Source organism: Ursus arctos, unplaced genomic scaffold (genome assembly GCF_023065955.2).
Source record: "Ursus arctos isolate Adak ecotype North America unplaced genomic scaffold, UrsArc2.0 scaffold_4, whole genome shotgun sequence".
Classification (NCBI taxonomy): Eukaryota; Metazoa; Chordata; class Mammalia; order Carnivora; family Ursidae; genus Ursus; species Ursus arctos.
In genome coordinates, this window is record NW_026623056.1 from 84328445 (window position 1) to 84356288 (window position 27844).

General features: G+C 46.8%; 2 protein-coding genes across 9 annotated transcripts in view; both read left to right on the forward strand.

The window, feature by feature from the left end:
- Positions 1-758: 758 nt before the first annotated feature.
- On the forward strand, positions 759-14768 carry KCNE2 (potassium voltage-gated channel subfamily E regulatory subunit 2). 4 transcript variants are annotated; one of them, XM_048214868.2, is made up of 3 exons: positions 759-847; positions 1099-1207; positions 14068-14768. In XM_048214868.2, exons 2-3 carry the CDS (start codon positions 1175-1177, stop codon positions 14449-14451), a joined length of 417 nt encoding a protein of 138 aa, XP_048070825.1. In that variant the 5' UTR covers positions 759-847; positions 1099-1174; the 3' UTR covers positions 14452-14768. The 4 variants fall into 4 exon arrangements, with proteins under 4 accessions (XP_048070825.1, XP_026365400.1, XP_057162828.1 ...); XM_026509615.4 differs by lacking the exon at positions 1099-1207 and having other exon boundaries at positions 760-847; XM_057306845.1 differs by lacking the exons at positions 759-847; positions 1099-1207 and adding an exon at positions 7962-8113.
- Positions 759-27844, forward strand: part of SMIM11 (small integral membrane protein 11) — a 29745-nt gene continuing 2659 nt past the window's right edge. Inside the window, exons 1-3 of one of the 5 annotated variants that reach the window (XM_057306846.1) lie at positions 759-847; positions 21488-21570; positions 22209-22318. In XM_057306846.1, coding sequence (XP_057162829.1) covers positions 828-847; positions 21488-21570; positions 22209-22318 — 213 coding nt within the window. In that variant the 5' untranslated portion in view covers positions 759-827. Of the gene's footprint in view, positions 848-18171; positions 18253-18636; positions 18734-21487; positions 21571-22208; positions 22319-27844 lie in introns of those variants that run through there. The other 4 variants (XM_026509413.4, XM_026509332.4, XM_048214870.2 and 1 more) reach the window with 4 other exon arrangements.

Consider the following 27844-nt stretch of genomic DNA (forward strand, 5'->3'; position numbering starts at 1 on the left):
AGCTGAGCTTTCTCCTTGAGGTTGCTAACTGGACGCAAATTCTTTGGTTTTTAATTTTATTTTACTGTGGGAAGAACATTTTGCACGCGCCCTACCCTCTTACCGATCTTTCCGTGCGTGATGCCACATTGCTCACTGCAGGGACCATGTTAGACAGCAGATCTCTGGAGCCTTCTCATCTGGCTCGACTGAAACTTTGTGCCTGTTGGGTAGTCACTCCCCATCTCTGCCTCCCGCCAGTCGCCAGCAACCACCATTCCACTCTCTGATTCTCTGAATTGACTATTCTAGACATTTCAGAGAAGTGCAAACAGGGAGTGTCTGTTTTTCTGTGACCAGCTGATTTTGCTCAGCCTGATGTCCTCCGGGTGTCTCCGTGTTGTCACATAGAAGTTTCCTCTTCTTAAAGGCTGACTGATATCCCATTGTATGTGCATGCCCCACGCTCTTCACCCATTTATCTGTTGGTGGACTCGTAGGGTTTTTCCCCCACGTCTTGGCTGCTGTGGATAGTGCTGCAATGAACACGGGGATGCAGATATCCCTTCGAGAACCCCGATTTCAATTCTTTGGGATAAATTCCCAGACCTGGGATTGCTGGATCATACGGTAGTTCTAGTTTTAATTGTTTGGAGGCACCTCCACACTGTCTTGTGTAGCAACTCTGCCATTTTGAATTCCCACCAATGGTGTGCGAAGCGTCCAGTTTCTCCACATCCTTACCAATGTCTGTCTGTTTGCTTTTTTGATAGCAGCCATCCTGACGGGTCTGAGGTGAAGCAAATTCTTAAAGCTCCCACACTTTGGAACCCAGCAGAGGCCTGGAGATGGTTTTCTCCAAGACCAGGTAAGGAATCATGGGTTTGTTCTAAATTTTCAAGGAGACAGAGTTCTTAGGAAATATTTCTTAAGGGAGCAGGTGCTTGGGTTTAGCCGATGTCCCCCACTGAGGCCAATCCTGCTTGCGTCAGGAGGGCAGAAGGGCTGGGAGTCCATGGCAATGGGTGGGTGGGGTGGGTGTTCCCACGCCGTGCTGGGGGGGGTCGGTCTCTTCTGTTCCTAGAGACTCTCCAGCCTGGACTTCTGTCTTTGAATTAGACACAGAAGCTCCAGAGAAAACCCACTCAACACAGTGCCCAAACGAAGGGCTTGGGAATGAGGGGAGATATTGCCAATGACACGTCTGGAAAGAACCCTCTGGAAAGAGGTTTGTTGGGTGCACTAACAGGACCTGGGTTCTAAGCAAAGGTAGGCCTGATTCTTAGCAAAATCCCCACATGTTTGGGGAGCAGAGTTCTTGATGAAGCCATATTTGTTGGAAAAAGTCAAGCTTGTTTTCGACTTAAAGAAGACAGAACATTCTAGTGACTCCTCAGTCAAATGGCATCCAGAGCCCTTGTCAGCTCTTATAATATTCTGAAGCTACGCAGAGAAATTAGAAGCTTCATGTACCGTCTCTCTCTCTGTCAAACTGTCTCTCTCTCTCTGTCAAATAAATAAATAAAATCTTTAAAAAGGGGGGGGTGCGCCTGGGTGACTCATTCCTTAAGCGTCTGCCTTCGGCTCAGGGCGTGATCCCAGGGTGCTGGGATCGAGCCCCGCATCGGGCTCCATGCTCTGCTGGGAGCCTGCTTCTTCCTCTCCCACTCCCCCTGCTTGTGTTCCCTCTCTCGCTGGCTGTCTCTCTCTCTCTGTCAAATAAATAAATAAAATCTTTAAAAGAAGAAGAAGAAGAAGAAGAAGAAGCAGCTCCGTGTGCAGCTCATGAGAGTACCAGTGGTTTCTCAGCACATTCAACTCCAGCCTTTCACAAAATCTGATATGCTCGTTCTAAAACCATCAAAGGAAATGTCCTATTTTAGGAGTCCCATTTGGAAACTTCAAGTATTGTTAATGCTCTCAAAAGGATGCAAAGTTTCTATTCCAAGTATATTTTTGATTGGAAGAATAATCTCAGTACCTTGTAAATAGATGGGGTGCTTGGCTTCCCTCAGCACCCGAATCTAGAGTTGCAGTCTTTTCCGAGAGTTTGGGAAGCATCGAGAGCTGTTGTTCAACCAGACTCGGGAAAAACAACACAAACAAAGTTCTTGCTGTCACGGAGCTCAAGTGCTAGTTAGAGGCAGGAAAAGGAAATAGCAAGCAATGAAAGAGGTAAGTTCAGAATTCAAAGATGCCACACACACACACAGGGTGTGGGCTGTGCACGGACTCCGTTCCCACTCTCCATGAGGGCTTCCTCCCATTATGCATGGCCTGACCTACACCACAGAGAGAGGCAGCCCTGCACAACTCAGATAATAAAAAAATGCTACAAGGAAAATAAAGTAGGATGACTGGTGATTAGGGTGGGTTCCAGTGTGACAGATTGGGACAGCAGGAAAACACCTGTCTGAGAAGATGCCATTTGAAGTGAAGAAGAAGTGAGCTGTGCTAAGATCTGGGGGAAGAGCATTCCAGGCAGAAGGAACAGCCGATGCAAAGGTGCTGTGGTCAGCTGAATAATGGTCCCTCCAAGATGCCCACACCCCAATCCCTGGAACCTGTGAACATGCTTCCCTTATGTGGTAAAAGGGACTTTGCAGTTGTGATTGAATAAAAGGCTCGCGATGAGAAGATTATCCTGGTTTGTCTGGGCAGGCTTAATGCAATCACCAAGGTCCTTAGAAGAGGAAGGCAGGAGGGTCAGTTAGAGGTCAGAAGATGTGATGGTGGAAGCAGAGGTTGGCATGACATGAGGAAGGGCCATCACCCCCTTCCAAGGAATTAGGGCGGCCTCCAGAGGAAGTAGGCTCTCCCTCCAGTCTCCAGAAGGAACCACCCTACCCACACTTTGGACTTTTGACCCCCAGAACTTCAAGATCAAACACTGGTGTTGTTTTACGTCACTAAGCTTATGGTATTTTGTTACAGCCACAATGATAAACTAATGCAGATCCTAAGGCAGAAATGAGAAGAGCAGGGAGGCAGGATCAGGCTACAGAGGAAGGAGAGGTCAGAGAGGGGACCAGGGTCTAGGTGCTCTATGGCACCAGGCATTCTGGACTTTATTCTGAGGATGCTGGGAAACCAGTGGAGAGATTCATACAGGCACCAGCATGTTCTGATTTATGTGGTCCCTCTTAGAAGGGGCTGAATGGGGACAAAGAGTGGAAAGCTGAAGACAGTAAGTCATGACACAGTTCAGCCATGAGCTGATGGTGGTTTGAAGAAACTAGACCGATTTGGGGTATGTTCTGAGGTGTCAAATTAAAACCCAAAACCACTAGAGAAGTAACAAACAAAGCTGAATTTCTTGTTTTCCAGGCAAAGGAGACAAGGTCAAAGAGTCTGTGCAGAAATGAGAAGAAGTAGGTTCAGGGCAACAGGGAGAAAGTACAACAAAGGGCAAGATTCTGAGAACAGCTATCTGGCTGGCTCATGAAATGGGTTGTAATTCTTCTTTGCATTTGGCTATTACACTAGTTAACACACAAGCCCCAGCATGTCTTTCAAAGAAGTTGAGATGGGTTGCTAAGTTTCTGGTAGGTTCAATGTCACCCAGTAGGCAAATTCATACAGCCATGCTCAAAGGCTTGGAGAGCCTTTTCTTGGATGGGAGACAGTCAACAGTATTTGCTAATGGATTGGATGTGAAACCGTTGGTTTGCAACCCTCCCAGCAGCTTCCCTGTATAACCTGAAACTGGCCCCTGTACTCAGAGGGCAGCAAGAGCTCTAAGAGAGAGATGGCCACCCCAGGCTGGTAGGTGGCAGGTTTAAAGTTCCAAAGGGAATTTACATATGAGCCTTGCCTTGGGCGGCATCAAGACAAATGGATCCCCACACCTGGTTGCCTACTCTTAAAAGTTTATAAAGAGGCCTTAACTGGGTCTCGACACATATACTGTGCAGGTGTTCTCAACACCACATCATTATCTCAAGGCCATGTTCTTGGAGCAACCTCGGGGAGAAGAAAAGGCGAGCAGAACCCACATTCCAAGGACAGGGTGGGGTATGAGGAGCCTCCAAGTGCCCCCATCCAGCTCACAGGTCAGTGAGTGGTCACATCTTTTCGATGATGTTCCCCAACAAGGAGGTGAGAAAAAGAAAGGGGTCAACACTATTTCTTAGGGTTTTGGCTTAAGGAACTGGGAAGATGGTGGGGCCACTTTGCTGAGATGGGGCAGAGGGAGGAGCAGATTTGGTGGGAGAATCAAAAGTTCTGTTTGGACCTTGAAGTTGAGATGCCCCTTAGACATCCACATGGAAATGTCAAGCAAGCATTTGGACATTTGAGTCTGAAGTTCAGAGGAGAGGACTGGCCTGGGACATAAATTTACGAGTCAACTACATACACATGGATTTTTAAGAAATCATTTTATTGGGCACCTGGGTGGCTTAGTCGGTTAAGTGTCTGCCTTTGGCCCAGGTCATGATCCCAGGGTCCTGTGATCGAGTCCTGCATCGGGCTCTCTGCTCAGTGGGGAGTCTGTTTCTCCTTCTGCCCCTCCCCCTGCTTATGCTCTTCTCTCTATCTCAAATAAATAAATAAAATCTTTAAAAAAAAAGAAATCAATTTTATTGTGGTAGACTTTACATAAAATTACATGTATCCATTTTAAGGGTACAGGTCAGTGAATCTTGACAAATATATACACCCAGTAACTACCACCACCATCAAGATCTACAACCATTCAGTCACCCCATAAATTATGATCATAAATTTCAATCTTTTGCAGCCAATCTTCCCCTTACTTGGCCCCAGGAAACAACTGACCTGCTTACTGGCACTGTAGATTACTTTTGCCTTTTCTGTAATTTCTAGAAATGGAATCATACAGTTCAGCTTTTCTTGTGTATCTGACTTCTTTTGCTCAGATAATGTTTTTGAGATTTATCCACGCTGTTGCATGTATCATTAGTTTGTTCCTTTTTATTGTTGAGCAATATTCTATGGTATAGATACACTACAATTTGTTTAGCTATTTATCTATTGAGGGATATTTGGGTTATTCCCAGTTTTTAGGTATTATGAATAAAGCTGCTAGGAACATTCACGTGTGAGTCTTTGTGTGGACACACTTTTTTTCACTTATTTTGGGTAAATACCTAAGAGTGGGATTGTTAAGGCCCTGTGGTCACTTTCTAAGAAAGTACCAAGATGTTTCCAAGTGGTGGTACCATTTTATGCTCCCACCAGCAATGTAAGAAAGTTCCAGTTACTCCATATTCTCATCAACATTTGGCGGTGTTGGTTCTTTAGAAAGGACTTTAGCCATTCCAGTAGGTGTGTAGTCATATCTCATTGTGGTTGTAAGTTCATTTCCCTAATGAGTAATGACGTTGAGCCATTGAGAGGTATAGCTTTGTGAAAATGAAAAAAACAAAATCATAATTTACTCCTTGAAAACCAAAATTTTGTATAGGAGAGAGGTGATTAGGTCATCTGAGAAGAGTATTTCCACCACTATAGAAATGCAAAGTCTGAATTTGGATTTAACTGTGAATTGTGAGATACTGGGGAGGGTGTGGAGAAGGAAACAGGATGTGGCATAGAGTTACCTACCATAACAGGAGGTCAGTAGATAAAGCCTCTACGGGATATCTCCTAGCAGGATTGCCTGGAGCAGAGAGGCACTGACTGACCTGAAATTCTCCAAAGACAATTACCCAACTTCCTGCATTCCCCATTACTTGCCGCTAGCAGTTGCTAGTCTTTTGGTTTGTATCATAGTGGTGTCCTAAACACAGTACTTGTAGCTGGAAAGGCAGGCTAAATTCTAAACAGTCTTCCGCTGTGCTTATCTTTCGAAGGAATTTTGGGTTTGTAGTGCTGGATGTGGACTGGGTAACATCCAAGTTTAAATCCAAAAGCAGACTCAACTCCCTGGGCTTTAAAAACATATGCCATATGTAGGCAGAGGAGCTCTGTAAAGGTGTGGGTTGCAATTTGATTTTCAAAGAGAACATTTGCTTTTATGAACCTCGCTTTCTGGCAGATACCGTTTTACTCTCCTGTGGGGGACAATGCAGAGTGAATCTATTGAGAGCCTTTTGCAGAGGCCAGGGGAGCTGAAGCCTGTCAGGGTAGACACGGAACAGCTCTGTCCTCCCCCCATTTTCTTCTCCAGCCCGCAGCTGATGCTTGGGTCATATGTATACTCCACTTCTGCACCCACTTTGTCAGGTCCTCATCTCGTCCCAGTTGTGTGAATTGAGTATCAGGGCATGAGTAGGAGCGATCTAAAAATAAACCACTAAGGAGCTACTCTTCACACAGAGCTACAATGTTCTTTTCTTTGGTGACGTCTGGTCAAGCTCTGCTTCTCACTGCCATGTTCTCTTGCTTAGTTCTCTAAAAAATATTAGCAAAAGCTAATACGTATAAAACACTTCCTATCTTACTATGGGTCGGGTTCGGTACTAAGTGCTTTCCATTCACTCTCTCATTTAACTTTGGTGACAACCCAATGAGGTAGGGGCTCTTAATCTTCCCATTTTCCAGATGAAGGATCCAGAGATCAGGGATGTAAGTAATTTGCTCACCTGGTTGGTCAGCCTCCAAAGCCAAGCTCTCAGCCTCTATGATGTATTGCCTTCCAGTCCGGCCTCAAATTACTGAAGTGTAGACTTGCACGCTGTTTTGATTCTCCTCACCTTTGCACTAGGAGAATGCAAGACACCAAAGGAAATGGCCAAGACCGGTTCAGGAGTGAGGGAGACGTTGGTTCCTTGTTTCCACCAGCAGGTGGCAGAGTTGCCCCAGTGGAATTTCCCTGGGAGCCATTTGAACTTCGTTTCTCTGGAGACACTTTCAGCCCAATTGGACCATCAAACCATTTTTGTCTGGTTGAGGTTGCCTAATCGAGTTCGGTGAAGACAATCTATGAGGACAAATGGTGTCATGAGAGCCTGGCGTGGAGTTACAGAGATCCTTGTGCTTCTTCAGATCACACCGTGTTAACTACTATGAGGAGCTGTAGATAATATGATTTCCTAGCCACCTTCCTCCTGCCACCCAGTGCACCTCAAGCCACATTGCTCAGAGCACCGTCGGATGAGAAAATTCAATCGTAAAACAAAGGTCATCTTACTTTGCACAGCTCTATGACAGAGTGATGGGCAGCCCTATGACCTTCAAGTGATGTTGGTGGTATGTCACTACTCTGGCCACCATTCGGGGTTAGATTCAAATCCTGGCTCTCCCTCTATGTTATCCTGAGCTCTTGACCTCTCTGTGCCTGGATTCTTTCACTGTAAAGCTCAGAGTCCCTTTCCATTGGGTTGTCGCAACGATTGCATGAGACTGATAAATGAAAGCATTTGAAAAGGACCTGGCACGTGATAACATGTGCTAATAATAGGTATTAGCTCTTACCAAGCCCCACTCTGTTCAGTTCCAAGGACTCCCACCATGATAGAAGAGGATCTTTTGGTAAACAGAGAGTGTTTGGCTCTTTCGGGGTCTTTACATAATTCCCTGGACTTGCTTCCGTGTCCTTTGTATAGTACCTTTACTGTGGCCGGTCTCTACTGCACAAGATAACCGTGTTGCTGTAAAGCCACTTGAAAATTGTCTCAAAGAGGAGTTTTTAAACCAAACCAGGTTTAGGAGGAGGTGGTTAGAATAGGGGCCCTTGCCAGGAGGCATTCTGGCCTTCCCCTCAACCCACACCCACCCAGAGATGGCCATGTTCATCTCGTCTCCCTGGGATGCTTGCCCTCGGCACAAGTTCAGCGGGGGACGTGCTGTCCGCTAAGCCTTTCCCTGAGGAGGGGGGCTCACTGTGGCCAGTGTCCTGGTCGGGGCTGGCATCACGGGGCCCGAGGAGGGAGCTTGTGGTGCCTCTACCCAATGCCAGCCTCCAAGCGGGCACACCCCATCAGGCACCAAGGTTATTCCCAACTGCCGCCCGGTATTTAACTTTCCACGTAAGATTAGATTAAACATTGGCGTTCATAAAAGCCGAGATCGCAGACTGCGGCTAACAAAGCCTTGGTTGGCTGCAAGCAGAGGGTGCCCGGGAGGCCGGGATTTATGCATAGTCCCGGAGAGCTTGCCAACGGCAATCAGGGGGTTCAGAGCAGCCTCGCTGTAGCAGGGGCTCTCACGCCGCTCACGCACTGCCTAGGTAAGCTGCTATCGCAAATTATTTTTTGAGAAATTAAGTAACAAAGTGATCGATTTCCCTTTTCTAGACATTTATAAAAGTGATTTTCCTGGTATAAGATGGCCTTTCCTTCTTTCTTTCTTTCCTCTCTCTCTGTTCTTCTCCTTCCTCTGCTTCTTTTCCTTTCTCTCCTTCCTCTTCTTTTTCCCCTTGTCCCTCTCATTCTCATTCTAATTCTTGCTATTGTTTTCCTTCCTCAATTCTTCATACTCCAATGAAAATTTTGAAAGTGTTTTTATGGAATGTTCGTGGTAAATGCAGATAATCATATCCTTTTATCTTCTTGATATAAAAATGAAAGAGTTCGGGGCGCCTGGGTAAGCTCAGTTGGTTAAGCGTCTGACTCTTGATTTCGGTTCAGGTCATATCTCGGGGTCATGGGATCGAGCCCCGTGTCTAGCTCCGTGCTGAACATGGAACCTACTTAAGATCCTCTCTCTCCCTCTCCCCTTCCCCGCCACTGTGCACTCCCTCTCTCTCTAAAACTCTAAAAAACAATAAACAACAAAAGACTTCACTGTCTTCTTAGGTCCAGGTGATGCTAATGATCCACCATCTTTCTTTGTTTTCTTTTGAGGATTAATTTATTTATTGAAAGAAGGAGGGGCAGAGGGAGAGTCTTAAGCAGACTCCCTGCTGAGCATGGAGCCTGACGCAGGGCTGGGTCTCACAACCCCGAGATCACGACCTGAGCTGAAACCAAGAGTTGGTCACTTAACCGACTGAGCCACCCAGCGCCCCACCACCATCTTTCAAGAAAACAGAACTTCGGATTTTGGGATCAAGTGGGTGTTACTTTCTTCATAGTGTCCAGATTGTCTCTGTTGTGAAGGACACACACCTGTGACAGACACAGCTGGAATCAGGGGATCATTATGTGTCCTGAAGATACGGCACAACTACTTGGTGTACGTGAGCTGAAACCGTCGTCTTGGTCTCATTTCTTTTACCCAGCCGAGCTGCCCAGTCACAGGTGATGGAAATGGGGCATTATTGGAACGTGTGACCTCTGCTAGGGCCCAGTGGGTGCTGGGTGCTAGCCTGGGTGACTTAGGTTTCCAGTCCCAGCACCATGGCCAACATGTAAGTCCTGTGATGCTGGACAGGTGACTTAAGCTCTCTGGGCTATACTTACTGCACCTGCCAGATGAGCAGGCCAGCCTAAATAATCTTTAGAGGCCCATCCTATTCTTTGAGCAAGAACTATTTATTGAAAATGCCTGAAAATACAGGTTAGGTTGAACCATATGTTGAACCTATGTTAGGTTGTACCATATGAAATTGCCAGTACTGACCATATTTAACATATAGAAATGGCAGTTTCATATGGTTCAACAGAACATATGTAACAATCTTCACATTACTCAACGCTTATTATGTGTTCTGCTGAGAGAGGGAGAATATGTATACCCAACATGATCAAGGCCTATCAGTTAAGTAGTTATTCTGAGTATCATAAATGTAAACCTATTAGAACATTCTAGCATAATGTCCATCAGTAAAATTGCTTTCACACACTGATTCGCTTTTCCCTTGGTTATGGAACAGACGATGGATTACTCAGCCATGTCTCATGCAACAGTGCTCAAAATAGGAATCCCCCTTGGACTCAATTTTTCCAGCCTGGTCAAGGGCCAGGTACTTAATCTACCTGAGCCCTTTTCATTCTATGATTAAGTCTCATCAAGAAGCACCTCTTGATCTGCTTTGTTTCTTAAAGATAAATAAATATATATAATATGTAATATAATATAATAATATATTATTTGAGAAAGAGAGAGGGGAGCGGGTGGGGCAGAGGGAGAGGGAGAGAGAGAACCTCCAGCAGACTCCCCGCTGAGCGCAGAGCCCGATCCCACGACGCTGAGATCATACCTGAGCTGAAATCAAGAGTCGGACGCTCAACTGACTGAGCCACCCAGGTGCCCCAAAAGCTTTGCCATGAGCCTTTGTCCATGTTAGAAGAGCTGAACAAATAATCAGTATTTAGCTCCAGCAACAGGTTGGCGAATGCTGCCCTGCTCATACCTTGAAACAAACCCAAACAACTCCAGTGGAACCCAGCACTGGAGTCCCTCAACTCAAAGATGTTTTGTCGCAGGGATACTTGGTTGGGCTTTAGGGAGCCCAGGAGTCCCCTGAAATTGAATGCAGAGCTTTGTATGTGCCTAGCCTATGCATACTTTTAGGGGGGAGAATAAAATCAGATTGTTTAATTTCAGTTTTCACGGAGTTCGTAAATCCCTTCCTCTCCTGCAAGTAAGTTGAAGATCATTTGAAATCCATAGTACACGAGAGAAGAACAGTCATTGATTCACCAAACATTTCGTAAAGATCTGTGATGTACCAACCATGATACAGGGCCCTGGGATTCCAAGATACATAGAAGAGTAGATCCCTGCCCCCAGCAGCTCAAGTTCTCGTGTAATTATGCTCCAAGTTACTTCAGCTCTCTGAACATGTTTCCTTGTCTGTAAGTTGGAGGTAATAATCCCAGTGTCAGAGAGTGGTTCTGAGTATCACATGAATGAGCTCACAATACCTGGGTAATTGAAAACGAGCAAACAGACAAACATGGAAGTTCGCAGAAGCACAGAAAGGGACCTCCAACTCAGACAGAGGTCTGGGGAAGAGCTTGTGGATGAGGTGACCACAGACGGAGTTGAGGGGCGGGGGTGGTTTCTAAACTATAAGAACATACCGCCATTTTTATGTGTGAGTCCGGAAAGACTCAGCTCCTTTGTCCTATAGAAATTGTATTTCTTTCTTCCTCTGCAGGGCTAACTCAGGGACATCAGAAGACCAAGGTTACTCCAATGCCCTCTCCTCTCTCCTTTGGGCTGCATCTGCCCTCCCCCTCAATACTTACTTAAAGTGCCCCGTTCCTATTTTAGCTGTGGAATTTTGAGGCTTCCCTTGAGGCACCCTGTCCTGGATGGTCTTGCCGAGCATCGAAACATACCTCTCCTATGTCCCCATTCTCTCAGAGCCCTGAAAAGACAGGGGACTCACAATTGAGGACTCTTATAAGTTAGGAGCTGGCCCAGATTTTTCACAGGTGATGCCATTGCTTTGATGAAAACATTCGCAGAACAGTGTTGGCAGTGGGTGTGCCCTATCCTACTGGGCTTCCTCCGCTCAGAGGCGGCACAGAATTCCAAGCACTGTGGCAGAGCCCACAAAGGAGATACGTGGGAGGCAAGGTGGGCAGAGGAGCTCAGAGCACTTAGGAGTTTGCAATGCTACCACCTCTCTGGGAGGAGACTCAGATCCAAGGCAGGGCCTCATGTGGATACTGGAGTAGTATCCAAAAAATGCTGTCCAATAAGCCAAAACAACTAGAATAATTCTAATCTTGAGAGCACCTTAGAAAAAACACTGCAGGGGAGCTGATTCTTAGCCCAGAAGGGGCTCCCCCTTCCCCTTGCTAGTTTTCTGCTGCCCTGCATTTGCTCAGCACCCTCCCCCAGACTGAATTTCCCTCCCCACTCACTCCTGGGATTTCTCTACCCTTCCACCAGCCCTTCGTTCTGTACACTTAGCTCCTCTGGTCCTTTTTTTTTTTTTTTTACTTGTCTCTATATTCTATCCAGTTTTCCATTTGGCTTCATAAAAGGAAACTGAATTCTCTCTAGAGGGTGTGGAAGGGGGAATATACAAGCTGGTGAAATCACAGTTTCTTTATTGGATGAAGATGTGGAGAGGGCTTGGCAGAAGCATAGGGTGAGAACACTCACAGGTGAAGGAATCATACCTGTAAGACCAGCCCTGACACAGCACAGAGAGGTGGGTTGTCTTTTGATTGATGAAATAAGCGTGACCTCCCCCAAAATGACTAGATCTCATCTCTGGGAGGGTTAAGGAGCCAGTGGTGATGTCTCAGGTAGGATTAAAGCCAGCTTAGCTCTACTCTTCACAGTGAACTGTATTATTTTAAGGGGGAGAAAGCAGGTCTCTGCTACGTTGCTTGGAAAATGTGCTTGGTATGTACTTTGGGGCAATCTTATCCATTTGTCAAGTTTCTTTTCAACTCTCTAGGGCTTGCATGGAGGGAAGAGCAAGAGGAAGACCTGAGTTCCTTTGAATAATAGGACTTAAAACATCAGATTGAAAAAAGTCTATTACCTTAGTTACCGTAATTCTCAATGAATGAAATGTTGGGCAGCCGTCAGAGAATGACCTGGACGTGTACTTGTGCCCTTTCCACAGGTGGGGAGATTGGAAACCTCTCTCCTCAAAAGAAGAAATGAAAGACATGTTCAAGAGAAGGGGCATTGTTTTCAGCAGGGCATTAGGCAAACTCACTGTTAGGTTGTTCGGGCTTTTATTGACTGGGCAAACCTGTAGGTCCTGGCCAATCCCAGGTTCACTTCCTGTCTACATTCCTTCCAGTTCTGTTCACACCTGTTTGTTCCATCTATGCACCACGTTCAGCTCCACTCTCTGAGCTCCCTTATCGCTTCGTTCAGACCTCTGACAACTCTTTGTTCCTTCTCATTGCCATTTGTTTGCAGTTCTCCCGTGACACTGAGCTACCACAGACAGAAATCTCATATTCATCATCTCCGCATTTCCAATGCCCCTCGTGTGCCTGGCACATCCATTTATTCATTCAACATCCATTGCGTGCCTTTGATATGTCGGGCTCTGTGCCCACATTTTCTGTCCCAAGGTAGGCAAAGGCGATATGAGTCCTGTCCTCATGGACTTCTGAGGGAAGATGACACTGTAAGCTGATAATCACACACACACACACACACACACACACGCATGCACACACACACACACACACACACCAGTGATATACATGCATAATTAGCACATATTGTGAAAAGGGCTTCAAAGAAAAAAAAATAAGATGCTATTGGAGAAGAGTGGTGGCCGGGAGGGGGCAGAACTGAGTTAGAGCAGAGCCAGGGAGTTTTCTCAGAAGTGACAATTAAGCCGGGACCAAGAGGGTAAAGGAGGTAGCAGAGGGAAGAGAAAGGATAAAATTATTCTTTGCGGAAGAGAATGTGCAAATGTCCTGAAGCAGGAGAGTGTTTATTGACTTGGAGGAAGGAAGGCCAGGATGACCAGTTGTCATGAGGATAGAGTTGTTGGGGAGGTGGTCAGGGGCCAGCTCAGGCCAAGCCAGGTGAACCCCATGAAGGAACTAGGATTTTATTATAAGTGTTATAGGAAAGGACTGAATGGTTTTAAAAGCAAGGGGATATGATCCCATTTCCTTCTTTAAAAGAGCACAGTGACTGCTGTGGAGGGCAGAGAGGGACAGATATGTCCCCAGGAGACGGCTTGGGGGAGGGTCACATTGCAAGGCATTGTGTCATCGAGGTGAGAGATGTTGGCAGCTGGGCAGCACCAGTGAGGAGGGAGAGGAGAGGTGCATTTGAGGAATATGCATGACATGAGTCGCCCCTTCATTCCGCTGATGCCTGAGGAATGCCTGTTGAGAACAAGGCATTATGCTAGCTATTGTGAGGTGACCTGTTTAAAAACAAAGCAGTGCAAGATGATTGATGAAAATTTGGAAGGTGAGAAGAGTATTAAGAAGGAAAAATTTTCATTAGGTATATCACCCACTATTAACGCTTTGAACTAGTTCCTGTCTTTCTTCCATTGTCATTTGCATGTTTACGTTTATTTACATATGTAAATGGGCATACTACACATAGTTTTATGTCCTCCATCAAACTTTTATTGTAAGGTATCCTGCACCCAAAAAGTGCATAAATATGCATGTGCAAAGCTTAAAGAATAAAAAAAAAAAATAGGCACTCAATCAATCACCAGCTGGGTAAAGAAGAAATTGTATTATCTCCCCCTTGCATTCCCCTCTCTTTACCCCTTAAAGTAGCCAAATGGAGAGTCAGTGTTTGTCACCCTGTTCATCTATTTTATCATTCCAATTGCAGCAGGAGGGAGATATGCCTGCTTTATCCAATCTGACACAGACGCTGGAAGATGTCTTCAAAAGGATTTTTATTACTTATATGGACAATTGGCGCAGGAACACAACAGCTGAGCAAGAGGACTTACAAGCCAAACTCGATGCTGAGAACTTCTACTACGTCATCCTGTACCTCATGGTCATGATCGGAATGTTCTCTTTCATCATCGTAGCTATCCTGGTGAGCACAGTGAAGTCCAAGCGGCGAGAGCACTCCAACGACCCCTACCACCAGTACATCGTGGAAGATTGGCAAGAGAAGTACAAGAGCCAAATCTTGAATCTGGAAGAATCAAAGACCACCATCCATGAGAACATGGGTGCCGCAGGGCTCAAAATGGGTCCTTGATGAACAGAATAGGCATAAAGCCAACATCTGATATCCGGATACGAAGAGATGCCCATGCCACGGAGAAAATCCAAGCTGTCATTGCTTAGAAGACACTCTGTTCCTTGCTTGCTGTTGAGAATTTTCACGGAGATCACGTGGCCACTCAACCAAGACAGATGACATTTTAATCTCGGTGATTTATACTTGCTCATCGGAGCAATGTTTTATGCTGAAGACCTCTTTTACTTCCTGGGCACTATAAATGTCATTTTAATCAATGTCAACTTTGACAAATTTTGTCAAGTTAGTGAAAATAAAGTCAAATTTGAAGGGAAGTGTCTGTGTGCTGGCAGTGGGGATAGAGGGAGGACTAATACATCACTGAGCCTTCTTTCTTATGAAACACTGTTTTGTAGGTGACGAATTCACTATAAATAACCCAGGTGTGTTACCCAGAAGCTGTGGTTTGAAAACGCATCACTTGCTCACTGGCTTGGCATCGGAGCACTTATTTAGTAATTCAGGAGTATAGAGTCTGAAGTGATGAATGAACAGAATCACCAGGTTACTTTACAGGTATTGTTTTCCAATATTTCTTTATTTGGAAGTCTGAAGAGAGAACAAACATTCCACAAGGGCAAATAGTCCCCAACGGAGACGTAGCATCTTTAAGAACTACCCCAGTGCAACAGAAACGTATTTTTAAGTTAACATCTAAAGTTTTCCAGAAAATTAACTCTTCAAAGCTCTTTTTATTATAGAAAAAGTAAGGAAAAGTTGTAACATCGCCTTATAAATAACATATTCTTTCGACTTGGTTTATCTTCTTCCTTTTACAATTACTTATTTTCACTCATGTTTTAAGAGACTGATGGTACAGAAAGCGTCTGAATTGCCCGTGTCCATTGAAAAGCTAGACAGTTCATTATATGTCAATATTGCGTTACGGACACAGTCCACAGATTAGGTGACTTCATCTGTTAATTAAATCAAGCAGTATTTAACCCCTGTCTACTCGGACCACTTGCATAGACCCCAGCAGTGTGGACATGAACGAGACTGTCTGAGCTGGAGCAATCAGAGAGAGTCAGGTACATACAGAAACATCACGATGATAGAACATGGCCGGTGATAAAGGAGATCAACCCAAAGAGGGCAGAGCTAGAGCAGGGACGGAAGGGTGAGCCTAACTCGGGTTAAAGTCTACTCTCTCTGAGTCGCTGAGAGTAGGCGGTCAGAGCCAAGACAGATGTATGGGGTGGTGGCTTTGTGCCCCCCAGCTTCTCCCCTATCTACTCTGCCAAGGCACAGCAGTTGTGAGTAGGGCCTCAAGTCTCAGGGTACTAAGAAAATTCAAAAAAGAAGCCCTTCTTTGAGGCATGCTTGTAGGATGTCTTCCATTGACTACAAGGATTCTACCTCCAGTGAGGTATCTACAAGGTATCCATTTCTTAGTAACAAATGTGCAATTATGCTCACATAAGCATTACATACAGTGTTATGGAAAGCCATTTACATTCCCAGAGCATATGTGGCAAGAGTGGCCACCTTCCTCAGATCAGAAACCCAGAAATGCCATCGCACACAGAACATTCATCCCAGTGTGCCCAGAGGGGCCACCCCAGCTACAAAATCCTGGCCTTGGGTCTGGATCCAGACAGAAATCCAAGGTTTCCACCAGGTGGTGAGGACTATCTTCTTCACTAACCTCTGGTCAGGCTCTTCTGGGCCCTCAAGGAGGCCTCAACCTTGGCTTATAAATACTGCAGACACCTGATATAAATGATTTTGTCCCCCTCTCCACGCCAAGGGACTTGAACAAATACTAGCACAGCTTCTAACAGCTCAAGGCCTCATCCCTAAGAGGATCCCAGCCCCCTTTGGAGCGCCTGTCTGAGAAAGCTGCCAGGAAAATTTACTGTTGGTTCCAGCCAAAACCTGGAGATAAGCACATCAGCTCCCTGAATCCCCTCTAAGAGGAGTTACTTTAGAAAACTTGGAATTATAAATCTTTTCTCTCCCCCTTTGAGATAGAAACCTTTTGTCCCCCAGAACTGTCATGTCTCTGAAATGCCAGCATTCAAGGAGGTAACTCTCTGGACAAGAGGGGGACCTTTCTCCTACCTGCACTGTTGCCTCCGGTCATAAAGACAGAAGTTTGTTTCTCTTTCAGGTAAGTGACTATTAACAAAACCGGATCAGGCTGACTAATTCCCCCCCACCCCCGTTTTTGTAAATATCCACTTCCTGATTCTGCCCCAGGGCCCCCACTCCCTCATTCTCCCTTTAAAATGCCCAGCTACCCCCCGCATAAATCAAAATGGACTTAGGTTCACACCGAACCCTCTTCTCTACTGCAGTAGTTACCAAATAACGTCTGTCCTTAAGGCTCTCATAGTGCCTGGGTTGATCTTTGACACAGGAAACCAAATGGAGGGAAAGAAATTTAGATTTTTCCAAGAAAGTACATTTTATTATCATCACTGTAAGTATAGTGGCAAGGTAGATGGTTATCAGCCAACTTTACTTTTGGGGGATGGGCGAAATGGAAGATCTTTAGAATCTTTAGAATCTTTAGAATTTATACAATTGTTGAAACCACTTGCCCCTGTCTGCCTCTTCAGCACCAATTCTCAAAATTCCAGGCTGGTCGCTTTTCAATTCGGTAACTAAGATACCAATTCAAACAACTTGCTGCCCCCCACCCCCGGCCCCCGTTTTGCTTTTAGAGCTCCGTCTGCTTGGATGACTGGCCCCATATGACCTGAATCCCACTTCTTCTTACAAGCAGAGCTCAGGAGCGGTTGGAAAAGGAGCCCATGGTAACTGCCGCCCTGATGGGAGTCTACATCCATTACTGAGAGTCAGGTCCCAGCGGCGGCACTTGCTGGCTTTAACACCCTGGGCAAATCACTTTAATGTCTTAGCGTCTCCACTTCTTCACCGGGAATTGGTTGTTTTATGTCCTTCTATGAGCTTATGGTGAGACTTCAGCGAGACCAGACCTTCACAGGTCTGACAAAGCTCAGGACAAAGCTAGTTTTGTTACTTTGTATAGGAAAACATCGCTTGTCGACACAACTAAACCTTCCACCCCTCGGTTTGTCCCTTCCTCCGCATTCCTAACATCTTGTACTTCATCAAGACAAAATGTCACAGTGAGATTTGGAGTTAGTTCGCCTGGGTTCGAATCCAGATTCTGTCACTGCCAAGTCGCACGTTAGCTTGCGCCAGCCACTTATCCTCCCCTTGCTGGTTTCCTCAAGCCACAGAAAGAACTCCGTGAACATTCCCCGTCGTCACCCTGGTATTTATTTGGGGTCCGGCTTGCGCCCTCCCGTGGGGCAGGGACTGCGCGTGCCCAAAGTCTGCTGCGCGTTTGTTGGTCTGGGAACCCAGGATGGAGGCTAGCGCTTTCCCAAAGGAAAATGCATGCATTTTGTCAGAGGAGATGAACGCTAAATTTGGAAACTTCTGGAAACCCAAGGAGCCTCAGTCGCAGACAGCAGTGGATGCGAGAGACCCAGCACTCCGGCCGCCCTCCTGTCCCAGCTCAGGTAAATTGAGAACCGTGGCCTGGACAACCGTGCCCGCCGAGACCAATCGCGACCAGTGACCCCCTCGCGGTCATCCAACGCGCGGCCCACAGCGCCTCACTGCGCCGGCTCGCCGAGCGCCGCGCCTTCGAAAGCAGCCCGGGCCCACTGCGCCGGCGCGCGATGCGGTGCATTTCGGGACGTGTAGTTTCCCCGCCGCACTGTGGGAGTTGCGGTTCGTGTGCAGTACCGGTGCTGGAGCCTTGGCGGCCTGGAGTTGTAGGTGGGTGAAGTCCGATCAGCGGGATCCTGACCCGAAGCCCGACAGCTCTTCGGGGAGCTGGGGAGTCGGGTGGACGGCCCCGCGTTTGCGCGTTCTGTCCAGGATGCCCGCCAGCCGGTCCCCTACCGCGCGGCGCCGCCGGCTCCCCGGGTGGCGACCGGGAGGAGGACGGCCGCCGCGGCCTGCACCCGCGGAGCGCCCCTGCCTGGCTCGGGCGTCCAGGCGCCGGGGGCGCAGTGTTTAGGCTGGCACGAGGTCCGGGCGGGGCTCAGAGTTGTTCTGGCCAGAGGGTTTGGGCGGATGAGCGAATGTTCTGTTCTGTTTGGATGGGTGGGGGAAGCAACGGCCGCCCGGGGCCCTCATCTCCGGGTGTGGGCGGGATAGATGGTGTTCTCCAGGTGTCGGGGCGGAGAGGACCCTAGCCTGCGCCTCCGGTTCCGGAGGAGCTGAGATCCAGTGTCTCTGGCCCCGGGAATCCCAGGTGACCGGGGAATGGGGCTTAGAGGTGCACGGAGTGATGCCCAAGGTTCACCTGCAACTAACTCCCTCCTCCCCGCACCTTCCAGCTTCCAAAGATTGGGTGAAGAGTTGGGGTGACAAGGGTAGAGACTGGGAAGGCGAACAGGTTCGGGAGGTTCAGACTGACATATCCTACTTAGCGGCTCGAAGAGCGTAGACATCAAGAGACAGACGGTCCTGGAGTTTATTAGGTGTGCTAAGAAGAAAACGTAGATTGTGGACATGTTGTCCAGATTGCTTTCACTGGCCTAACCCAAAATATTTGTAGACCGTTTTCCTGGTTTTTAGGAGAAAAGGAAAGCAAAGGAAAAATGAGGATATTTTTACAGCAAAGGAGACAGAACCATTTCTATCTAAGACATTGTTATTTTTCAGATTTAAGCTAGGATTGTGGATAGTTCTAGGGGAAGTCTAAAAACTTCCTGCACTTCACAGAGTTTATACTCCAAAGTGCCCCCATCTCGTTGGCTTTTGCAGTGCAGCCCTCAGATACCAGCTGTCTCCTGTGTGTGATTCTGCAGCAGGTGTGTGCCTGTGGCGGTGCAGCTAATGGCCTGCTGATATTTTTAGCTTTCTCAGTTCTCATTTGCTGAAGTCCTGCTGGGATGTTACAGAAATGGCTGAGTTGGAGCACGTAATTGCAGGGGGATGGGGAAAGTTAGCATTTGGAGGCGGCGGGTGTCTCTGAGCTGGGTTGATCAGCCTTCCTGTCTCCCACTCTCTCACCACATCCCTTCTGCTACTTTGTTTGCAGGTTGACTTTAAATACCTTTCTGTCTAAAGAGCTTGAATGTCCTCACTGTCTGTATGAAGTCAAGGCAACTGCCAGTAAATTTTCTTAGTCTGATTCTGTGATATCCCGGAGAATGGTGACTTACGAATGCCAGAGTTGCAGGGTTGTTCTTTGGATTCTGATTTTTAAAGTGAGAACATTTTGGTTCAGAGATGTGAATGGCTTACCCCAGGTCACATGCCCGTCCCAGGGGCCACCAAGAATAGAGTCCAGCTCTCCAGTTCTCTTGGTCCCTGCTGTCTAGCACTGACTGCGTTTTGCCCTGCCTGCCTCTTGTTTATGGTTCTTAAGCTTGGCATGTCCATTAGCAGAAAGAGAGATACTTATGACAATAACGGTTGATATTTAATGTTTTCTATGTGCTGAGCATGGTGCTTCGTGTTTACAGTCCAACCTCTAAAGAATTTACAAATGAGGGGCCTGAGGCTCAGAGAGGCCAAGCGACTTGTCCAAGGTCACACCAGTCAAAGTCACACCAGTCGTAAACGTAGTCCTGGGTTGCCAGAGGGCCAGACCATTGGGTGTTGTTGTTGTTCATTAAGTCAACACTGTTTTTTTTTTTTTTAATTTCCTTAAATAATCTCCACACCCAATGTGGGGGCTCAAACTCACCACCCCAAGATCAAGAGTTGCATACTCTACTGACTGAGCCGGCCAGGCGCCCCAGTGCGTGTTCTTTTTAATTTATTTCCTCCTGTAAGCTTTTTGGACCTATTTGTGGTCCTTGGCCTTGGGAATCGATATCTTACATTAATCCATTAATGTAATACTGTTAACCCATTAATTCTTACTTAATTCATGTAATTAATATGTTAATTACATTAACAGGACCTCAGAAAATTAGAAACAGCCAAACTTACCTACTTTATTTGTACAGAACTCAACTAGAGCAAGAGTTGTAAAAATAAAATTTACATAACCTTAAACATTGTGAGTTACAATATGGCTAATCTCTCAGACAATCCGAGATTCCTGAAAGTGAAAATTCTAGCAATAGGTTATATCATGTTAGGAACATATTTCACCAGTGCAAGTCAGAATCTTCTGCTACTTAGAGACAAACAGGCCATTTATCCATGAAGAAAACGAGCACCTTCAATCACCGTCATCCCATTTAAACAGATTTATGGTGTACGTTCCTATCGTTAACTTATCTGGCTTTGAAAGAAGTCATGGGGAAAACCTGGTTATCTTGTGCCAACCACCAGCCTGTTTTCCAGATACTATGACCTTGAATAGATGAGGTATGAATTTTCTATATTTAGATGTTTTTGTAAGTAAAACTTTTACTAAAACATTTTTCCCCAAAGTTCATTTTATTATCCCCATTCTAAAGGCCTGTGGCATTTTCTTGTGCTTTTCCTAATTCTAAGTACGTGTAAAGACAAGGCTCTGCATGATGTTTGAATGAAGAGCTTTCTGCCTGCATCAGGATAGGGCTCTGGAGGGGGCGCCTGTGTGGCTCAGTCATTAAAGGCTGCCTGCGTCAGCCTTTGGCTCAGGGTGTGATCCCAGAGTCCTGGGATCGAGCCCCACATCAGGCTCCTCCGCTGGGAGCCTGCTTCTTTCTCTCCCACTCCCCCTGCTCGTGTTCCCTCTCTCGCTGGCTGTCCCTCTCTCTGTCAAATAAATAAATAAAATCTTTAAAAAAAAAAAAAGGATAGGGCTCTGGAGCCACACTGGATGGGTTCAAATCCCAGTCCCTGTGTGACGCTGGACACGTTACATAAGCTTCGTTTCCTCGTCTGTGCAATGGAACGGTAACCACGGCCTCCCGAGGCCAGTGTGAAGTCCGTGTGAGTACCTGTGTGCTGCCGAGCGCGGTGAAGTGAAGCTGTGATTATGCTGTAAGTTGCCCAATGTCAGAAAAATAATCAGGGCCCTAGAGCCCCTCCAGTTGCCACGCCCTTTCCCCCTTTACAGATGGGACCAAGGCCCCGAGAGGGAAGTCACTTACCAGCGTGCGTACGTTCTTCCTCCAGAGCGCAAGTCTTCTGACTCTTGGGGTATGTGCCATGTTCTAAAAATAGTGACGTACAAGGCCTGGGAGCAAATGCTGTGCTCCGGCTGTGCCCCTGACCTGTCACTCCCTGCCTCACTTTCCCTCGGGCTCCCTCACAGTTGAGATGAAATTCTAGATGGGAATTGCTTTCAAAGGACAATTTTTCCCCCTATCATTTATTCCCCTCCAGATATTTTTTAAGAACCAAGATTTGCTTCATTAACACTCAGAGGACCTGAAAAACAGAAAGACACTCCTCCGCAGACCAGCTCTTGCTCGGGGCAGGAGAGGAGTGGGGAAGCAGATTTTGGATTTGCGCCTTTATGTGCACAGATGAAAGGGGTGGGAGCCCATGTCCCCTTAGGAGCAGCACTGCTCCCTCTGCTCCGGGCTGTGCTCCCACCCCCCTGCAAAGAGCAGCCGGGGAGATGTTTCTGCTCCCCAAGACCCAAGCCCGTGTCAGCCCTAAGCCAGGCCATCTGCTTTCCACCAGGCTCTGGGTCACCATGTTGGGGACGGTGACCCTTCCTCTCTGTAGCCCTCGCTCTCTTTGCTCATGTGCCCTCTCTGTCCATCAGAGGTCTTCCTAAGGTGATCTGCTCCAGAAAACCGGAGTGACCCGTTTCTTCTCTTCCCCATCAGAACAGCAACGGAACAGAACAGCCCTTCCAGCTCCCCTCCTCATATGCTTGTCTGAGTGGGCCTGCGTTGACCCGGAGGGAATTCGCCATTGGCCCAACATGAACTGGAAGGTAAGAATAGTTTTCAGCATTATGGCTTGGGTTTCGTCTTTCTCCTCATTGTAAAAATTCAGAATAACAGTGCTAGAGATGTAGGTTGATTAAAAAGAAAAAAAGCGGATTAAAGCAGGAATCCTAATAATACTTAATATTCTATTTTAAGTTAAAACATATAAAAGTACATTTATTCCCCAGACTTTTGGAGGAATGCTAGGCCCTTTCTTTGAGTGGGTAGATAGACTTCGGATCTGCCTCACTCCTCTTGAAAAAATCACGCCTTGAAAGTTTTACCTACAGTTTCACATTTTGGTCTCTTTAAAGTGGGTTAATATTTTAGGAAACATTCTACATACAAGATATTTCCAGATTTTTATGTTCTTCCCTAATCTTTTACATCTGTGTTGCCAACAGCACTTTTTTTTTTCAACCTAAATTTGAAAGTGCATTGAAAGCATTCAATTTAGTTTTCATGGAAACAATTTTTTCCTTATATAACATAGCTATATTTCATAAGTCTTCTGTTTAGATAAACTATCCGTTATAACATCAGGCACAGCTACAGCTGGTTGGGAAATAAACACAGCCGTCCTCTGTACTGCAGACTCAGCCTCGGGAGCGCAGGTCCAGGGGCGCTCGACGGTAGCCTGTGAGCTGTGGGCATTCAGTGGGCTGCGGGCGGCCGTCAAGAGGTCTCGCAGAGGGAAAGGGAAGAGAGTCATCACGTTAAATTCCTGAAGTACGTAGGGTGCGGTAAAGGTTGGTTAAGAGAGCAGCCACTAAAATGTATTTTACTGTAGATTCTTTAAAAGTATAAAATCCAGTAAAAATCGGGTTGTCTCACCCTCCAGCGATGGTTACTATTAACAATTTCGGTGTGTTTTTTCCAGTCTTTTTTACGTGTATGTAAGTGTAGTGTGTGTATTTTCAAGCTTACAATCTCATTGTTTGTATTTTTTTCAATTATGAACATTTCCTTGTTCAAAACATCCACCAGCTTTCCATAGCAAGGGTTACTGGAAAGCTCTGGAAGCAGAACCAGGGAGCTGGCAGGTAGAGAACCCCTCTCCTTCCCCAGCTCCTTTGGGTAGGGGTTTGGGGGCCATGCAGGAGGACCGTGGGTACTATTTTCCAGGACGAGCCTGGTTGAAGTTAAGAGGCAGAGTGAAGGTTTCTTGAAGGGGTTGAAAATGTAGGAGTGTTTGTTTAGCATATATTGGGGTTCCAGAGCTCACAGTGGAAAGGCTGGGAAGGAAAGACGAGGCAGTGAGGGGATATAAGGGGAAGAAGCAGAGAGCAGTGTGGGGTGGGATTTAGGGGAGGGCTTGTCCTCTCCGTGGTGGCCACAGTCAGTGGGGATGAAACGCAGTAACTGGCATGAAAGGCCGTGTCAGCAAAGCTCAGAGCGCCATGCCTGTTGCTCCAAGGCATGGCTCTCACACCTCAGGGTGCGTCAGAACCACCTGAGGACTTGTTAAAACACATTGTGGGCCCACCCCAGAGTTTCTGATCACTTAGGTCTGGGGTTAACACGGGTCTAAGGCAGGGCACAGAGAAAGTTTTTATTTTATTGATTTTTTTTTTTTTAAGTTTCCTTTTTTGTAGAGAGAGAGTGTGTGCATGTGGGCGGGGGCGGGCAGAGGGAGAGGCAGAGAGAGAGAATCGCAAGCAGGCTCCACACCCAGCACAGAGCCCGAGTTGGGGCTCGATCCCACGACCCTGAGATCACAGCCTGAGCCTAAATCAAGAGTCAGATGCTTAACCGACTGAGCCCCCCAGGTTGCCCCTAAAGATTTTATTTTTATAAGTGACCTCTACTCCCAGAATGGGGCTCGAACTCACAGCCCTGGGATCAAGAGTCGCAGGAGCCAGCCAGAGCCCCACAGAGAAAGTTTTTAATCATGGACTGACGGACAGCCCGTTTGAGCACCCAGGCCACTCCTGCTTGTGACAAAAAGAGTTCTTTCTGATGTCAGGGACAAAATCTGCCCACCCCTTTCCAACTTTGAGCAGACACACAGCTCTGTGGCTGCCGGGGAGCAACCTCATGTTTAAAAGGGGGCCCTTCCGTGTCCTGTCAGAAAGAAGTGGCCTCTCCTTGCGCCCTGACTGCACAGAGCTCTGGTAGGCGGGAGGCTCCCGCACGCCCTGTGTGTCCTGTGGCCTTCCCTTTCTGGCTCGGGGGGCCTGTGGCCTTCCGTGACAGTCAACATCGTGCATTAGCAACAGTGTGTGACCTCTGTGGAAAAAATTAGCCATTCTTATGACACAGGTATTGGGGATTTATTTTATTTTATTTTATTTTATTTTATTTTATTTTATTTTATTTCATTTTATTTTTTTAAAGATTTTATTTATTTATTCGACAGGATAGAGACAGCCAGCGAGAGAGGGAACACAAGCAGGGGGAGTGGGAGAGGAAGAAGCAGGCTCATAGCGGAGGAGCCCGATGTGGGGCTCGATCCCAGAACGCCGGGACCACGCCCTGAGCCAAAGGCAGACGCTTAACCGCTGTGCCACCCAGGCACCCCTGGGGATTTATTTTAAAAATTGGTATAGCTCTCGTCCACCCCCACAATATTTTTTTGTTTTGGTTTGTTTTTGTTTGGTTTGTTTTGAGAGTTAAAATGAGGGGTTTGCTAGAAATCTAGCACAACTGAAGCTTGGTACCCTAGAGGGGCAGGAATGGAACCCTGAAACCCTTTGCTTGAAGCCTGTGTAGTGTCCCCGACCTCTGCTGCTACTGCTCTGCCCTCTCCCAGTCCCGAAACTTCTGCCTCTGGCCTCTTGCTGCCTCCTGTGTCCACTACCTTTAAGGAGAGAATAAATCTGGAAACCGCTTACCTCTGTCCAGGTGTCGATGTATTACCAATTTGGGGCATTTTCTAACTTGCGGTTGAGATCGCCTTCCTGTACCAGCTAAAGCTGTGTCCTGTCACATCACGGGGAACCGTGGGCTATGATGTGGACCCACAGGCCCAGCCCTAGAGATGGAGAGAACTGGAAGGGCAACTTTTCCCATGGGGATTAGTGCTCAGTTGCCCGAGATCAACCTTGTGAACATAAAATGGGGTTCCCACCTCTAAACTGTTGATTTTTGCCTCCAAGGAAATAGGTAAAAGAACATTTAACATTTTTTTCTTTCATAGCTGGTTTGTAAACATGGAGTCAAGCCTCATCGTGACTGAGAACCTTCAAGAAAATAGATGAATTAGGGGCGCCTGGCTGGCTCAGTTGGTTAAGCATCTGCCTTCAGCTCAGGTCGTGATCCCAGGGTCCTGGGATGGAGCCCTGCATTGGGCTCCCTGCTCGGTGGGGAGTCCGCTTCTCCCGCTCCCTCTGCCCCTGCTCACGAGTTTGCGCGCGCTCTCTCTCAAATACAAATCTTTCAAAAAAAATAGATGAATTAGGGGATTATTTGGGGGATGTCACAGAGGTTAGCTGTAAGTCTGAGTGAGGCAGATCTGTGTTCTTTTTTTTTTTATAAGATTTTATTTATTTATTATTTATTTGAGGGAGAGTGAGAGAGAGAGAGCCCGAGCGCACGTGGAGAGGGAGAAGCAGGCTCCCCACTGAGCAGGGAGCCCCACGTGCGGCTCGATCCCAGGACGCTGGGATCATGACCTGAGCCCAAGGCAGACACTTAACTGAGCGAGCCAGCCAGGCGCCCCGGAAGATCTGTGTCCTAGGCTGCTTATATTTGTCAGGAGAAAAAGTTTCCCTGCTGCATTTTTTTTTAGCCTTTGATGCTCTTGCTGGAGGGATCTTTCTGAAGCGGGTATGTTGTATTTATTCTTTCCTGTTGAAATGACTTTGCGGTTGAAAACCATTTTCCAGTTACTCAGTGTTCGTATGTTCTTAAGTGTTTTAGTTAAATTCAAGCGATTTAAATATTTGGGTTCCTCCTTTTGCTATCTGGTATATTCCCACTGTATCACATGGCAGTTTTCCTCAAATATCCCTAAGTAACCAGCTGAATAATTTCAGAGACAGTAATTCCAGTTGCCTTTGGAAAATTCAGTAGCCAAGGCATCACTTATTTGCATAACTTAGCTGTAAAACTGGGGAGGGTTGGGGAGAACCTGGTATGTATTACAGCCTCGTGTAACGAGGAAGAGAGTTGAGGTTTGGAGAGGCCCGAGAGCTTGGTCAGACCTAACCTTTCCAGACTTTACACATGCTCAGCCACAAAATTAGGACAGTCCGCCTGCCCCCTGGGGACCCGATGAGGGTTCCACGGGAAAATGTGAGGGAGTCAGTGAGTGCACAGTGAGCTCCCAGTAGGCCTAACGATATTCTACCTTCCGCGTGTGAAATCTACGTCTAGGTCCGAGTCATCAAGAATTCTAATAAAATCGTACGAGCACGTATGTACATAATTTATGATTTTGTTAATTCCATTTCCTTGGAAATCAGGACGCAGTGGAAAGAAGACTAGCGTAGAGGTTAGAACGTTTCGGTCTGAATCTGGTGTCCTTGTGAATTCGCCGTGTGACGTGGGTTGGCCTCTCCCCCGCCCACCAGGAGCTTCCCTCTCCTTGTTCATGAAACAACGTGGTGGACTAAGTCATCTGTGAAATCTGCCCCAGGCCTCCAGCTCTGTGAGCATGTTGTCCCAGCTAAAGTTTTCTCTGACCGGTTGAGTTAAACTGTTACAAGGAGAGACTAATGTTCTTCCCATGGTAGAAGCTCATTGTACAGGAATTGCATATAAGTGACGTTTGGCAATTTAATGATTTCGTGAGAATAAATCCTACCCAGTCCTCTAGAATGGTGATCACTCAAAAAAAGCATACCTTTATTTGGGAAGGAATTTTTAATCCCAGAAGAAGCTCTTACTTACTATTCAGGTCATATTAATCACGTTTATAAAACCAGTATAGGATTTGCCCTGAGATGCCATTGTGCTACAGAGGCTATCATAATAGTCTACGTGCTCGTACAGAGAGTAATTCAAATCCATAGTTATTCCCCCGGTATCATTTTAGCCCATGGGTTAAAGCTACCCGCTAACAGAAAATTATAGGAACAGTTAGTAAGTAGCTAAGCGTTCGCATTCTGAATTTTTTTTTTAAGCAGGCTCCACCCCCAGTGTGGAGCCCAACACGGGGCTTGAACTTGCGACCCTGAGATCAACACCTGAGCTGAGATCGAGAGTCAGATGCCTAACCGACTGAGCCACCCAGGCACCCCTCGTGTTTTGGAATTTATTGTCTTTTTATATTTATTTTACCTTCAAGTGCCAGTGCTAACGAGCAGCCACAACCAAGAGGAAATTGTAGCATGCCAAAGTTGGAGAATCCAGAAAGTAAGGTTTGGTCCAGCCTCCCTGGAAGAGGCAGAAGCTCAGAAAGTCACCTTACTGACCCCAGTTGCATGGTCCGTCGGGCAGAGCCGAGCTGTCACCTAGGCCCCCTGGCTCCGGCTCCTTTTGCTGGACCACGGAGCCGTCTCAGAAGCAGAGGGCCTGGGGGACTGGTAAAGTGCGTGGTCCGATTGTGAGAGACCAGAGTTACGTCCCCAGTCCACGGGTGGTTCTCT

Bases quoted from the DNA above. Each gene is read 5' to 3' on its own strand.
- KCNE2 (XM_048214868.2), top strand. From the start codon at position 1,175: ATGACACGTCTGGAAAGAACCCTCTGGAAAGAG. The intron at 1,208-14,067 runs GTTTGTTGGGTG...TTCCAATTGCAG, and splicing joins AAAGAACCCTCTGGAAAGAG to CAGGAGGGAGATATGCCTGC.